The sequence below is a fragment of the Jaculus jaculus genome, chromosome 5, assembly GCF_020740685.1.
Source record: "Jaculus jaculus isolate mJacJac1 chromosome 5, mJacJac1.mat.Y.cur, whole genome shotgun sequence".
Classification (NCBI taxonomy): domain Eukaryota; kingdom Metazoa; phylum Chordata; class Mammalia; order Rodentia; family Dipodidae; genus Jaculus; species Jaculus jaculus.
The window spans coordinates 144,071,455-144,087,606 of record NC_059106.1 but is presented as its reverse complement, the minus strand read 5'-3'; the positions used below and the strand labels follow the sequence as shown (position 1 = coordinate 144,087,606).

Genomic DNA, 16,152 nt, shown 5'->3' with positions numbered 1-16,152 from the left:
AATCATTCACCCCCAGGGCCCCTTTTTCTTCCAACTGGCTTTTTTATGTGTCAGAACATCCTACCTCTGAAATGCTAGAGAATTAAATCTCTCCTGCTGCTCTTCTTATCCAGACAGGGGTACTTTTTGTTCTCAGCCTTCACATGAAATGGCAAGAGAACCTAGATGAAATGTAACAGATCAACGTTGAATTAGCGTGGCTTTAGGGCAGAACATCTAAGCCGCTGCACTTTTCCAGACCTAAGTAAAGAACTCTCTCTTGGGGGAACCAGAGCCCTTACTTCTCTGCACTGTCAACTCTCAGAGTTCCTTTGTGCACCTTAGAAGCACAGGATATTGGGAGAAGGTGGTATTGATACAGGATAAAATTTTGGCAGGCTCAGAGGGGCCAACTTGTTCGAAACACTGGGGATGAAGAAGGTTAGTAACATGTGAAGACTTCAGAAATGTGGGGGTCACAATAGGGCTACACAGTTTAAAGAAAGAACTGCTTCTTACCTCCCACTTTTCATGGGAAACCGAATTATTTCTAAAGCTTTGGAAGGCAGCACAGTGTAGCACTAAAGATCATCAAAATGCAGACCCTGGGTCTCAGCTTCATTCAAGCCTCACACATTTCACCAAAGCAATTTACCTTTCCACTCTCTCAGCCTCAGTTGCCTCATCTTGAATGTGAGTTTAATGATGATAGGACCCAATTTGAGGGGTATCATATAAACATTGCATACATTACTATGTTTTAAAAAGCAGGAAATGCCAAAATACCCGATTCAAATGTCAAATAAATGTTACAACTAATTTATTTTCATGCCACAAATTTATTCAAATCTATTCAAATTGCAAAAATTGCCCATGATACTATTCTAGCTCATACATCCAATAGAAAAAAAAGGAGTTGTTTGGCTTAATTTTAAAATTATGTCATTCTTTTGGATATTGGCCTTTCAAGTGAGCATATAAACTTTTCCTTAGTGTAATTTCAGTGTTTTAAAATCACCTCCTTGTTTTCTTACCTTTCATGCTTAACTTTAGAAAACACTACCATTTATAATACTAAAGGATCTTACTGAATTTTGGCCAAACTACCAATTAAAACTTTCAAAAATATTTATCCACTAGTTCTGTTAGTTTTATATACACACTAAGAGTCACAAAGCCACTTATGGGATGGAAGACAGCTCAGTAATTAAAGCACTATCTTGCCCACACATTCATGGGTACCTGGGGTCAGATCTCTAGAACCCACATGAAGCTGAAGATAGACTGATAGTATAGCTGTTGGTAATCCTAGCATACGTAAGGGGAGATGGAAGGTGGAGACAGGAGAACCCTTTCAAGTTTATGGATCAACTAGCCTGGAGATTGTAACAGTAGATAATTACAGATCCTGCTTTAAATGAGGAGAATGCAAAGACAGACACTAAAAGTTGTCTTCTGATCTGCACATGTGCACCATGGTACCTATATACCCACACTGACACCCACAATAAAATACTTCACTCCTGTGAACCTATTATGTTCTTGAGAGAGTCCTCTAACTTTCTAAAAGTATAACCACTTCTGTGCTCTGTTATGCACTCCTTTGGTAATACATGCCCAGTACTTTTTTCCTTAATTGGGGTGCTTAATGAGAAGACTTTAGGTTCAGTCCTTAGAGAGATAAGCAGAAAAAGTGACAAGAGAAAATAATAAGAAAAACATAAGAACTCAAATAAAAGGGTCACTGTGTGCTAAAATTAGCAAAGTATGTTCAGTTTTCTGGAAGAGAAAAATAGAATTTCAGAAGAATATAAGGGATGTAAAACATCCTAAAATTTCTAAGTGTTTAAAACAGTTAAAAAATAAAATGAATAGATGTTTTATAAATATACTAGTGAATTATAAGAACTGCGATTAGAAGATATCTGCTAATTCTTACTTGGTTGAACAGAAAAAAAAAAGAGTGAAAAAATTCTTGACTAGAAAGCCAATTAGATTATTCATAAAGGAAGGAGTATTATCAAGTATTGCTGTAGGTAATGAATTCTTAAGGATTTAGAATGAGACGCACTTGGATATAGATAGAACAATGGTGTTCTAGCTCACATTATAATCCGTGGTGTCATGATTCTCTCTACTTTCTGATGAGATTCTCCTCCTGGTATGGGTGGAACCAACCAGATATGCAACCACAAGGAGACATGATAGAAGGCATTGGGCATTTGTAGAGCTAACAAATCCAACTCATCCCTGATGGTCTTGGAGGTCAAAATTAGAAATGTTGTGTGTGCCAGGTGCTCGGGAGGCAGAGGTAGGAAGGTCGATGTAAATTCAAGGCCGCCCTGAGCATAAATAGAGAATTCCAGGTCAGCCTGGGCTAGAGTGAGACCCTACCTTAAAAACCAAAACAAACTAACTAACAAGCAAAAAAAGCAACAGAAAACCCAGAAATGTTGTGTGTATAAAAGATTGGTGATCTCATTGAATCAGGTTCACAGTTAGCAGAAGAGTCTATTTAGTTGGATTTGGCTTATCAGGATCTTTTCATGGTCCCAAAGATTGTCAAATAAATGTACAGATAATTGAATGTGAGAAGAAAAAAAAAAAACCCTGGGGCAAAATGATACTGGATTTAGTTGTGACAGGGCTGCTAACACATTCCCGGTCACGTTCAAAGAACCTATCGAAATCCTGGCCAAGGTGTGCTATACAGCATGCACAACAATCAAGGGTCCAGATTCTGAGGGCGGCACAAAAGCCTTGAAGAAAGTAGTGCGCGAAGCACCTTCTGCAAGCACAACTGCTCTCTTAGCTTTCAGTTCACCTTGTACTAATAAGTGCACATCACTAAAACATGAACAAATACTTTCCTTTTTCATTTTTTTTAAAGACAAATTTTTAAAAAGAGAGAGAAAAAAAAAAAAACTGGGTGTGGTGATGCATGCCTTTAATCCCAGGACCCAGCAGGGAGAGGTAGGAGGTTCGCTGTGAGTTTGAGGCCTCCTTGAGACTACATAGTGAATTCCAAGTCAGCCTGGGTTAGGGTGAGACTCTACCTCAAAAAAACAAACAAACAAAATGCACAAAGGGGCGCACACATCTGGAGATTGTTTGCAGTGTCTGGAGGCCCTAGTGAGCCCATGTTCTCCTTCTCTCCCTCTTTCTTTGCCAAATAAATAAATAAAGTATTAAATAAATAAATAAATAAATAAATAAATAAATACCGAGAGAAAGAGAGAAAACAAACTACTACTCATGGTAAAATGAAATAAATGGCTTCAATTGTAATAATTCCTATTGCAATGGCTATATGTGTTAAGTATGTCAAGTGGCAACAATACATAAAATAAGCTGAAGCTACAAATGCTACTTTTAGAAACATAATTTTATACATACTTCATCTTTTAATATTTTTGGTCAACAATTTAGAAGAATAATATTATGCATTGTTTTAATATATTTCATAATACTTAATGTTAAATTATATATAATTCACTATTCATTTCTATTTACTTATTAATGCAAAATATATAATGTACTATAGCTTCCATAATCAATTTTGTTCTATGTTGACATATGCCAAATGTTAATTGTACTAAAAACTCTAAATGTGAAATGACTAATGCATAGACAACAGTCTCAGTATATGTCAGATTTTTAAGTGGTAGACTATGGACAACATCAATAGAAACAGGGTGTGTGTTGGCATCATATACATTCAGCTAAGCAGAAACATTTCTTGGTAGCATCACTCTTTGGGTTCTTATGCATGGGCATTCAGTGGCATGTTAATCAGTTTATCCTCTAGTGTACCCTAAGCAAATGCAAGCAAGAGAAACTAAAATGAGTTTATGACAGGTACTTAGAAAGTAGATTCTGGAACCTCTCTCCTCTGTCACCATACTGCTCCTTTCATAATGCTGCACAACTTAACACTAACTAAATACCTAAAATAAGTTTTCGTGAACTATTGTAGCGTACATAAAATAAAAGAAGTGCACTTTGTATAAACTGTTCAACACACATTCATTTCATCTTATATTTTACAATAAAGTTCTAATGAATGTGCATGTATTACATGTGTAAGTCTTTCCACCATGCTTTCACCTTGACAAAGCACTCAGTTATTGTGAATAATTTTTTTGCCTCACTGACGTGCATTTATGTGTCCATAGGCGGTTCTACTAGCAGTGCTCTGCTTCCTGTCTTATTCTGCATATTACAAATGAGTGAACTTGAGTTTTATATGCAACATTGCCTATATTTTTCTGTTGGGAAGTACAAGGGAGAAAATAATGATTTCAAGCAAGTACCAAATTTTAACATTTCACAAAACTGCATTGCAATCATATTCTATTAATCCAACAATTCATTTGCTTCATATCATTGTTTGCTACCTGATTCCTGATCCCTGACAAAATATGAATGGCAAACTAAAAATAAAATAAGATCCCTTAAGAAAATGTGAAAAATGTCCTTACCTAACACTTCAAAAAGTTGGAACGTCTTGAATCATTGGCTAGAATAATGATTTCTAGACAGAAAGCACTTTATACAGTGGGTTGTGATATTTCAAAAGCTTTTATACAAATTAGCATGCTTCCTGTTCCTCTGTGAACTATCAGTTATCATTCCAAGGGATTCAGAGAATGAACCTCTCATGAAGCCAGACAACTTCTTATTTAGAGGTTTGCAAGATAGTTAATGGAATATAATACAGAGGATCTTTGAAGCCCTTAGGCTTACATTCAAATGTATGTTTAAATAATTGTGTATATTGGGCTGGTGAGATGGTTTAGAGATTAAGTGCTTGCCTGTGAAGCCTAACAACCCTGGTTCATGGCTCAATTCCCCAGGACCCACGTTAGCCAGATGCACAAAGGGGCACATGCATCTGGAGTTCCTTTGCAATGGCTGGAGGCCTTGGCAGGCCCATTCTCTCTCTCTCCCTCTCTCTCTCTCTCTCTCTCTCTCTCTCTCTCTCTCTCTCTCTCTCTCCCTCTCTCCCTCTTTCTCTGTTTGTTGCTCTCAAATAAATTAATTAATTAATTAAAAAATAATTGCATATATCAAGAGATAGCTCCCAGAATATGTAAAGACCTTTATATGCTGATTACCTGTAAGTTGTGAAATCATCAGAGTATATATAAAAGTGGCATTTCAGTGTTAAGAATCAAATTGTGGAGTGACTTTCCTAAATAACAATCTGTTACAATATAGATGCCAATTTCTAGATTTATGTCTAATACTTTGTCTGCTATATAAAACCATGCTTCCAAGCTGGAGAAATGGCTTAGTGTTTAAGGCACTTGCCTGTGAATCCTAAGGACCCAGGTTCTGCTCCCCAACACACTTGTAAGCCAGATGCACAAGGTGACACATGCATCTGGCATTCATTTGCAGAACAGAGGTCTTGGCACACCCATTCTCTGTCTCTATCTTCCTCTCTCTAACTCTCTTTTCCTCTCTCGCTCTTATAAATAAACAATAAGAATAAGAACATGTTTCCTAAATTTTAATCTTATGGTCTTCTTTTCTGCTTATGACTAATACATTTCACAAGATGAAAAATGTTCTATTTAAGCAAGTAAAAACTCCTGTTTGTTTTTGCAGGATTTTACATTTCTACACCAACAGGACCAGGAGGAAGAAGAGAAAGAGTGGGGCTTTTAAGTCTTCCTTTAGAACCCAGTTTGGAGCCAGTCTGCCTTAGTTTCTGGTATGTTTCCCATTAGTTTTCTACTAGGACACATGTAAAATACTCTCTTTTCATATAAATAACAACACATTTCTCAAGGAACTAGGCTCAGATTTCACTGAGATGTCCAAAGTTCTAATACATGCAATAGTGGTTTTTGATTGAGAAGTAACATGTTATTTGATTCTCTTCTCTCTCCCCCAGAAAAACATAAGAGAGGTAATGCAAATATAAAAAAAAAGATTTGGAAGGTAATAAAATATATTTGCTCTATTGTGATAAAATATCAATCATTTTTGCTTATTTCCAAACTAGGTATTATATGTATGGTGAAAATGTCTATAAATTAAGCATTAATATCAGCAGTGATGGACACATGGAGAAGACAGTGTTCCACAAGGAAGGAAATTATGGAGAAAATTGGAATTATGGACAAGTAACATTAAATGAGTCAGTGGAATTTAAGGTTTGCAAAACACCTTTTGCTATATATTTGTATTATTTTGTGGTGATATGTGTATATTTTACAGCGACATGGTAAAAATTCTTATTTTCTGGGGATAACCTAGTCACTTTTCTTCTTCCTAATCAAACTTTGTTTCATCTCTTAGTGTCTTTATTTTCATTTAGCCACTGACTTATTAAAACCACATTTTAATTTGCTGTCTGGAGCTGGCAAGATGGCTTAGTGGTCAAAGTGTTTGCCTACAAAGCCAAAGGACCTCAGGTCAATTCCCCAGGACCCATGTAAGCCAGATGCACAAAGGAATGCATGTGTGTAGAGTTCGTTTGCAGTGGCTGGAGGCCCTGGTGTGACCATTCTCTCTGTCTCTCAAATAAATAAATATTCAAATAAAATATTAAAAAATAATTTACTTTCTGAACATGCAGAGTATGTTGACTAATAATATTCTAGAAACCTTGTAGGGGTCTTCATCTTTCTTCAAAAACTCTTGTATACAGCAACACTGTGTTCCTTTCCCATCCAATCAGTTCTATTCTTTGTGGCTCAGCACCTTTCTTTATGGAATATCTGCACCCTTCAATAACAACTTATTTTGTCTCACACTAATTTAATCTCCATTTGTTTAGAAACAAATTATATGAGCCCTATCCCTGGGAAGTCTCTGATCATTTATTCCACATTAAGATGAATTAATTTCTTCAGATAGCAATTTAATGTGTTCTCTTCCTGAGGGATGTTGTAATTAATATATGGGATAATAATGGGCTATTAGTAGGACAAAATTAGCAATGTTCTGACTGGATAATTTCAAACAAACTAGTATCACTTTTAGAGGATGCATGTTTGAACAGACACTGTCATCACCAAAGGCTAAATTTCTGCCCCATGAGATGAGATGACAAGAGTCAGTGACTCTCATCTGCATTTTTCCTATCTTTCTTTCTTTTCTTCTCCTGCTTTTCTCCTTTGTCATTTCTTCTGCTTCTACTTTGATGTGACATTTTCTTTTCTAATTTGGCTTGTTTTATAATGAATCAACTAAAATAAATAGAAATAGACCATCAAAAAACAAAAGAAGACATGAAAGAATTAAGAAAGTATTTCTATGAGCAATCCTGTCCACTGAGAACATTTTCTAAAGTAATGAATACTCCAGTATTTTTAATTTATTTCAAAAGCAAAAACATATTGACAAGTTCTACAAATGCAGTCATGCTACCTTATTTATGTTTTAACTATCATGGCTTCAATGAACTATAGTCAACTATAGACCTAACGTATTAAATAAGAAATTTCAGAAAGAATTCATGTCTTAAATAATTTATCATAGTCTAGTTATGATTGTTCTACTATATTACTGTTGTTGATATCTGACTTGCTTAACTTGTAAACTATACTTCATCATAGGCAACATATATAGTATAGAGAAAATCATAATATGCATTGCATTCAGTCCTACTTGGAAAACTCCAGTGTGGTTTTAGAAGACATTCCCTAATGATATTGCATAGACTACTATACTGATACATTTGCTGTGCTACTTTTAGGAAATATTGAGCAAGTTTCTTCTGTTTCTTTGAAATTACTCTTACATAAAAAGAAGAATAACATAGCTATAAGGAATAGTGTCTGGAAAGAAGTAGGCAGAGATCATGAAAATTGTTGTGAAATACCAGATACTACATATTATACCTAATATATGATATAACATATAGCAGGTATCATGTTCATCATTCTTCTGTGGAAGAAGGGACCTAGGAAAGAACAAATCAAAATATCTTCCATACTTTAGAACCTACTACATTACCACTGACCACTAGAGCTGTGTTCAGTCCTGGTTGTGTGTCCTATGGGCAGTGTCCTTACACAGCAACATACCCCAGAACCTTATGTAAACAATGGCAAGTACCAGGTTCCCCAGGTTGGTCATACAATTGTAATAATTTCCACTTGTCCCTATATTCTTCCTTTTAAATTATTTAATTAGTATGTCTTTTCTTCAGGGCTAGTATGTGCTCAAAAGGCACAGTATAATGGTGTCATAAAACTGAAAGTGAGAGAGAAAAGATTGGGGAGAGAACAGAAAAATATAGAATAACTCAAAAGAGAGACATAAGTGAAGATTTAGTTAATATATAAACATAAGAGGTTGATTTTGTCTGAAGGATTAACAACATGTTAGCTATTGACATTTCTCTATGCAGAAGTTTATTTTTTGTAATATATTTTGAGATGGCAATGTTGATTTTCCACACACTAACTATTAGAAGTACCAAGTCAGAAAAGATAAGATTGGAATCATTTTTATTATCTCTCTGAATTTCAGGTTGCTTTTAATGCCTTTAAAAACCAGCTTTTGAGTGACATAGCACTGGATGACATAAGTCTAGTACATGGAAGCTGCACTGAGAGTCCATATCCAGAACCAACTTTGGTTCCAACTCCCCCACCAGAGCTTCCTAGTAAGTAACTGCAGTACGTATTTTCCCCATGTCATTAGTAGTTTCAGGTATATGTACTATGGAGATATTTCAGCAGGCAAGAGAGATCACCACGCAAGCATGGGGCCTAATTTTGATCCCAAGACCTCACCTAAAAAGTTGTCCATGGACATGCATGTCTGTAATACTAGTCTTCAGTAGGAAAAAGACTGCAAAATCACCAGGGCTTGCTGGTCAGCCAATATAATGAAAGAAAAGAAACAAAGAAAGAAAGAGGGAAGGAAGGGAGGGAGGGGGGAGGGAGGAAGGGAAAGGGATAGTAAAGTAGGAGGGGAGGTGAGAAAGAAATAACAAAATAAATTTTAAAAAGAAAGAAGAAAGGAAGAAAGAGAGAAGAAAGAAAGAAAGAAAGAAAGAAAGAAAGAAAGAAAGAAAGAAAGAAAGAAAGAAAGAAAGAAAGAAAGAAAGAAAGAGGCAAGCAAGCTAGCTTCAGGTTCAGTGAGAGAGTCTGTCTATAGGAAACAATGCAGAAGCATGCCAGAGGAGGAGAGTTTCTACTCTGGCCTCTACATGTGTGGCCACATGGTGCATGCATCTGCACAAAAACATGCATACACTATATATACAAATAGCATACACACAATATACACACATGCACACACACACATAACACACCTAACATACTTCAAATACACACAAAGTTTTCCTGTTATGTCTTACTTTTTCTTATTTTTGTTTACTTCAGGCTAATGTTTGTAACAGAAAGCCAGGAGGTAAAATAACTGGAGGCAGTACATGAGACAGAGGCCAGCCAAATACAGCATGTTACATTGAATTCATAAAGAATGTTGCTTAGTGTTGTGTTATGGTCTGTATTTATGATGATAGTTTTATTAAGATTTTATTTTGAAAGTAATATGGGTACAGATTTGAGTCTATTTTCACTAAAATAGAAACTGAAATGCACTCCTCACCATTACAATGGTCTTTGGAGAAAGAAGTTTGAGGATTCAATGGCCATTTAAAGGAGCAGTTGCAAGATCTCAAAGATTCAGCAAAGACTAAAACCCACATAGTCTGGTTTTAGAAAATAAACAAACAACAACAGAAAGAAAGAAACAAAAAACAGGAAAAGTTTAATGTAACCTTTCACATGCAAGTACTTCTGGAAAAATAATCTTGTCTTTAAAAAATGACCCGTAGGAGACTTTGTAGTCTACTCCCTCTGTGGAGACATTTATGGGATGCAACTGAGTTTTCAAACCTGAGGGATCTTTCCACTCAAAGGAACAAAATGGATCCTATGTCTACTTGGGCTCCTACTCTGGACTGTAGGACCCACATAAAACACTTAATTTTGGCCACACATCTGTAACTCCAGATCCTAGAGGGTGCAGAGTCCTGAAAATTCACACACAAACACACACACACACACGCACAGGGAAAGCTCTGGGATCATTAAGAGTATCTAACTCAAATAAGAATGGGCAGAAGAGTGATGGAGCCAGACACCTGGCATTTTGCTCCAGCCACTACAAGGGAGCAAACCTTACCACAGACAAACAGCAAAACAGGTACCCTTTCCCACTAAATGGCCTTAACAAACCAAAGGTTCAAAACTAAATGAATATTATGTGAGAAATTGTAACAAACAAGTTGCCATTAATCAAGAAGGTGATTACGTTTTCTAACTGGTCCCATGCCACCATTATATGTATGCACCTGTACCCCGTCAAACGCCAGGTTCTTCTTGCCCTCTTTTATATTGTCATGTTCAGATGTCAGGATGCATTCTTCAGTATCTCAAGCAGTCACTTGGTCATAAATATGTTGTGTGAAAATATTGAAAAAGAAGTACAAGATGTAGCAGTGGTGATGACCTTTGAAAATGTTCATATAGTATAAAAATAAATATGCAAACCAGCATAACATATGCATAGCTAATCAGTGAGAAAAGTGATAAAGAATGTGAGCAAGAGAAGGTGTCAAGGAAATGTGCTGGTGAAAAGACAACTGATGCTGATAACCCTAAAAGAAATGCATGGAAAGATTTTTCAGGGGTCAGTAGTGACCAAGAAAACCTGATAAGAACAGGTGTCAGTTGTTGTTTCAATGCTAGGGGTAGAGCCCAAAGTTATTTGCATGCAAAATGAGTTTCTCAAAACCAAATTTCTGTTTAATTCAGTTAACCTTTAATTCACTGGTATCCGACTTGTTCCTAATATCCCACAAAATTATTATCAGTGAATATTATTCGACAGATTAAACATTCTTTTTCTTACCTTTACCATTTTGGCCATATTCTCTTATGTGGAACAAAACTACTTTTGTGATATAAAACATTACCAGCAGAAGCAAATCTTGGGAATAATGATGGGGTGAATGTAGAGAAAATACCAGCACATTCAATAATTTGGGCTTGGCAACATTTCAACATAGTTGCCTCACTTTGTTCTGTGTAAGAGCATTACACTTCTAGTACATGGATCATTTTAATGAATATAGCATTTTTTTGATAAATGTATCCTATAAATCAAATATTAACAACAGTGTGCAAGTTTGGTGTTGTAATCAATTCAAACAATAATTTTATTATTTCTGTTTCCCTTTCCCTCTATAAATAAATGTTCAAACTTTTTCATGGTTTATAGAACACAGTTTAATGTACTCCATATTTAAATCAGAGAAAAATCACTTTACTTGAAATATAAACATTTAGTTCAGTTAACTATAGTGTGGTACTAATAAAATAAAAAATGAGATAATTCTGTGCCTATTATACAAATAAAAGAGTAAGCATGGATTATTTTGTTAAAATCTAAAAGTCTTTTACCATCATTATATCTTATCTAGCCAGAAGGAGCAAGCATTGCAATGTGTATTCCTCCATAATTTTGCACTAGGAAAATTGTAATTGTACAACAACAAATCTTATTTTAAAATAGAAATATAGCAACTGTCCAGAGTATGTTGATTCCATTTTCCAAATGGTTCACTTCAAGGCAATATTTATCACAGCAGAGAATGTTAATTGCCATTAAATGCATTCTGAACAATTTTAAGCTAATGCCATTTACAGTTGCTTCAATGACAGTCTTATGTGAACAAAGCTGTTCTGGTTCCAGATCACTGACTTGCTTAAGCAAAAATAAAGGGGTGGGGGCTATAGTTGACTGACTAAAACCCTTTCTTTCATTCTTCATAGAATATTTAGTATGAAAGTCGTTAAACCAGACAAGTGGATGAATAATAAAATCTAGCTTCCTTCCTATTTCCTTTCCTGAGGATCGAGGCTGTGCCTAGTTCTGGGAAAACGTCTGCTCAGTTTCATAACTTCAATGATTCTTCTATTTCTTGGCTTAAGGCACTGTTGCATTGGCTCTTTCTTTGTGTCTATGATATTGGAACAAGTTTATTTAAATATGGGAATTAAACTGAGAGCATTTGAGGTAGGGCCTCGCTCTAGCCCAGACTGACCTGGAATTTATTATGTAGTCTCAGGGTGGCCTTGAATTCATGGCAATCTTCCTGCCTCTGCCTCCCAACAGCAAAATAAGCTTGATTATCAGTTACAAAATAATGTTGGTGTATACAAAAGTGGTCGACATTTCAGGTTTCTAACTGATTTTTAGAGTTGTCAAAAGTAAATAAGAGTATGTTTATAATTGTCCCTATTTTTTTCATTCATTAAGCTATTTTATGTTTAATACACAATAAATGTTAAACTTGAAATGTTAATGAACATTACATTGTACAAAAAGCTAAAACAACCTGGCATGAGTTTTTCATGTGGAAATCAGTTCACCATCAGACTGTTGCTCTTATACTCAATAGGCATTTTCAGAATGCCATCATTTTATAATATTTGTTTGACTTATTATTTAAAAACTTAGCAAGTGACCTATTGACTATATTCATGAACACTTTTATCAATAGGCTTTTGACAAGTCTACTTTTAATAATGATTTTACTTTTTATAAATATACTTTTTATAATTGGCTGGAATTATATTTATAACAAATAAAATATAATCCATCAGGAATAAAATTTTAGACTAAGTTAACATAAATTTAATAAAAATCATGAAAGTTTATAATAATGTGTTAGCAATAATATAAATTTTACTAAACTACAGTTAAAATTGGCATGGGTGATTTCATCTTAGATTATGACATTTTCAAATGTTGTCTATAATATTAGATTTGTTACCTGTTACAAACATAATAAAATTATTATTTTGCAAACTATCCACTTTAATATATTTAATCACCAAGATGAGTTACATTTCTCAAGCTACTTCCCTTATAGGAGTACCCTACACATGTTTTTCAAACTCTCTGATACAAGTGAAAGCTAGGTTCTCCTCTATTGCCCCATCACAGTAAATGCCTTCTCATTGACACATCTTTATCAGTGTCAAAATCTTTTAAAATGATTAAAAATGACACTGTTAAAGGAGATTCTCTATCCTTTAAAACTACTTTGCCATACACTGCGTATTCCTATAGTTTGAACAGTGGAAATTCACACTAACATGGTAGTAGATTGATCAAAGTTCAAATGGAGAGAACATGAAATTTTAACAGGATAAATGAATAGAATTCCTTATACTAGTCAGGTTAATTTACTTGCTTACCTAAGTGGGCATTGCTTATCTAATTACACAGTCTGACTGTGAGATGTGGAGTCACATTTCATGAGTCTTTGGTTCCTTTACTGAAGAGCACAGGCTCTATCTCCACTGCAGCACCACCACCATTAAAGGAAACTGTCATCACATTTAGAATGGCAAAAACTGTTTTGGCCAGTTTCCTGCAGTCATTTATACCCAGACAATATGCACTTAAATGTGTTCTCACCCTAAGCATCTGAGACTGCTTGCTAGTCAGTAATTTGATATGAATGTATAATTCAAATGCATTCCAACATGCACTTAAGGGTTTTATAAGAATAGATTTTTCTAAGACTTTGGTTTAGAGGAGAAACATTAAGTAAAATAACTAATTGCCCAGTCAGACTTAGCAGTTCAATATAACAATCTTTTAGCTCTGCTTAAGATACTCAGTTTATTAGTCTTATGTACCCATATTAACTTACAGATTATACTATTTAATATGCAGTTATGTGAATAGTCAATGTGCTCACAACATGTCAACTATTTAACATTTGAAATATATGGTTATGAAACATTTCCATTTCCTGAATGGTAAGCAAATGATGGATACATACACAGTCACTATACTAGTCATGAGATGACTTCACCAATTATCAATGTACAGGCTTATTTTCTATCCCTGTGTTTAAATTTCGTCTCTTCCATGGTCTCACTGAGGATTGATAGAAGCTTAAAGACAGTGGAGAATTAGTAAAATTAAATGAGTCATCAGTATGTGAGGGTCTTAGAATCATAACAAATTTTTCTTTAGAACTCTTTAGTAAACAATTTGTCTCATAATGAAGGAGACCATTAGATAACAGTAATAATTCCTCATTACTGCTCATTCTTAGGTTTATATTCCCTCTTTACCAGCAAGTTTACCCTACTTTCTTCCTTTTAGATTTATATCTTATTGACTATCTTTATCATTGCTTTCATCCATATTTTTTCTGCCCTACATGTTTTTACCATGTACTTATAAAACATTTGCAACCCTGCCTATAACATTGGGAGAAATGATTCAGAGTTTAGTCAACAAAGTAGGAGATCAAAAGATAATATAGGATGAGCTTCATATTGAGTTGGGGTCTTGACTTTGACACCAAGTAAGCATGAATATATCATTAGCAACTGAATCTCTACAAATTTCATAATGTCCACTTAAAATAATAGTAGTTTTCTAATTTTCAATGACCTATTGAAAACAAGACTGACTATGCCAGATATTGTAAATCAATAATTCATAAGTTATCTTTGATTTTTTATTACATTAAAATCCTTAACAACCATTTATTTTATATATTAATATGAGAAAGAAAGTTTTTAAAAGACAACTAGCTCAAATCACAGTCTTAATCCACCAGCTCCAACACTTTCTTATTACACCACACTCTCCCCAAATGAGACTATGTGAATGAAGGCACACTGAGGGTTGGACAATTGGTTCAGCTGAGAAAGCATTTCCCACACAAGCCTGGGTACCAAGATGTGGATCTCCAGAACTCACATAAAGCTGAGTTCTGTAGAACAAATATTTGTAATCCAAATGCACCTTTGAAGAAATAGGAAGTGGAGACAGAGAGTCGCCTGGAGTCTTCTAGGCTAGAAAACCTGGAGAATTTATTGGTGAAAAACAATGAGATCCATTGCCTCAAACAAATTGAGGGTGAGGACCAATGCCAAGGGTGTTCTCTCTCCACCCCCCCCCCCACACATCCACAGGCAAGGTAGTGCGCATGCACCTACTTACATACATGAAGACACACAGAAAGAAAGCAAGGACGAAGGAAAGAAGGAAGGGAATAAAGGGGAAAGAGAGGAGGAGGGAAGGACGGAGGGAAGAGGAGTTGGAAGGAGGAAGAAAGGAAGGAAAAAAGGTAGGTATAAACAAAGTTCCCATGTAGGTATAGAAATACATAATTATTTTTCTCATCTGCCTTTGCTAAAGGGTTAAAATATTTTATATAGACTTCAAATCAGGATTTTTTTTTAATTTTTAGAAACCCTTTTAATATTTTACTTTTACTCTCCAAAATTAGCTTACAAAAAATAGTTTCGGGCTGAAGAGATGGCTTAGCAGTTAAGCGCTTGCCTGTGAAGCCTAAGGACCCAGGTTCCAGGCTCGGTTCCCCAGGTCCCACGTTAGCCAGATGCACAAGGGGGCGCACGCGTCTGGAGTTCGTTTGCAGAGGCTGGAAGCCCTGGCGCGCCCATTCTCTCTCTCTCCCTCTATCTGTCTTTCTCTTTCTGTCTGTCGCTCTCAAATAAATAAATAAAAAATTTTTTAAAAAAAGTTTCCTTTTGTTATTTTCCTAGCTCCTCCATTTTGGCTCATTCTGCTCACCCCAGTGCCAAGTCCCTATCCTCCTGTCCCCTCCCCACCCATAATCTTTCAGCCACAGCATTCCCTCTCCAATTTTAACATCTAATGTGCTCTATTGCATTCTCTATGCCCTTCCCCTAAAACATCTTTTGTCCAGTTCCATGGCCCTCTTTCCTGGCTTTTAACCACATTAACTCCCATTTCAATGTGCATATTTAACAGGTGCTATGATCCATATATGAGAGAAAGCATACTTTATGCAAATTTCATAAATTCATTTCTCTTTATGGCTGAATAAAAATCCACTGTGTATATGTGACATATTTTTGTTATAATGGTAGTTCTATTTTTAGTTTCCTTGAAAGCTACCATAATAATTTCCATAGTGGCTACTTTTGTTGACATTCTTACCAGCAATGGATAAAGGTCCTTCTTTCATCATAACTTCAGCCTAATTTAAAATTACTGGTTTTCATGATGGTGACCGTTCTTTTTATTTAAAATTTTACTTAACTATCAGAGACAGAGAGGGGGGGAGAGGGCCTCCATCCACTGCAAACAAACTCCAGATGCATGCACCACCATGTG

General features: G+C 35.4%; 1 protein-coding gene across 1 annotated transcript in view; it reads left to right on the top strand.

Moving 5' to 3' along the window:
• Window positions 1–16,152, top strand: part of Tmprss15 (transmembrane serine protease 15) — a 113,967-nt gene that overhangs the window by 46,993 nt on the left and 50,822 nt on the right. The window contains exons 12-14 of the mRNA XM_004654547.2: window positions 5,593–5,698; window positions 5,993–6,143; window positions 8,470–8,605. Coding sequence (XP_004654604.2) covers window positions 5,593–5,698; window positions 5,993–6,143; window positions 8,470–8,605 — 393 coding nt within the window. The remainder of the gene's footprint in view (window positions 1–5,592; window positions 5,699–5,992; window positions 6,144–8,469; window positions 8,606–16,152) is intronic.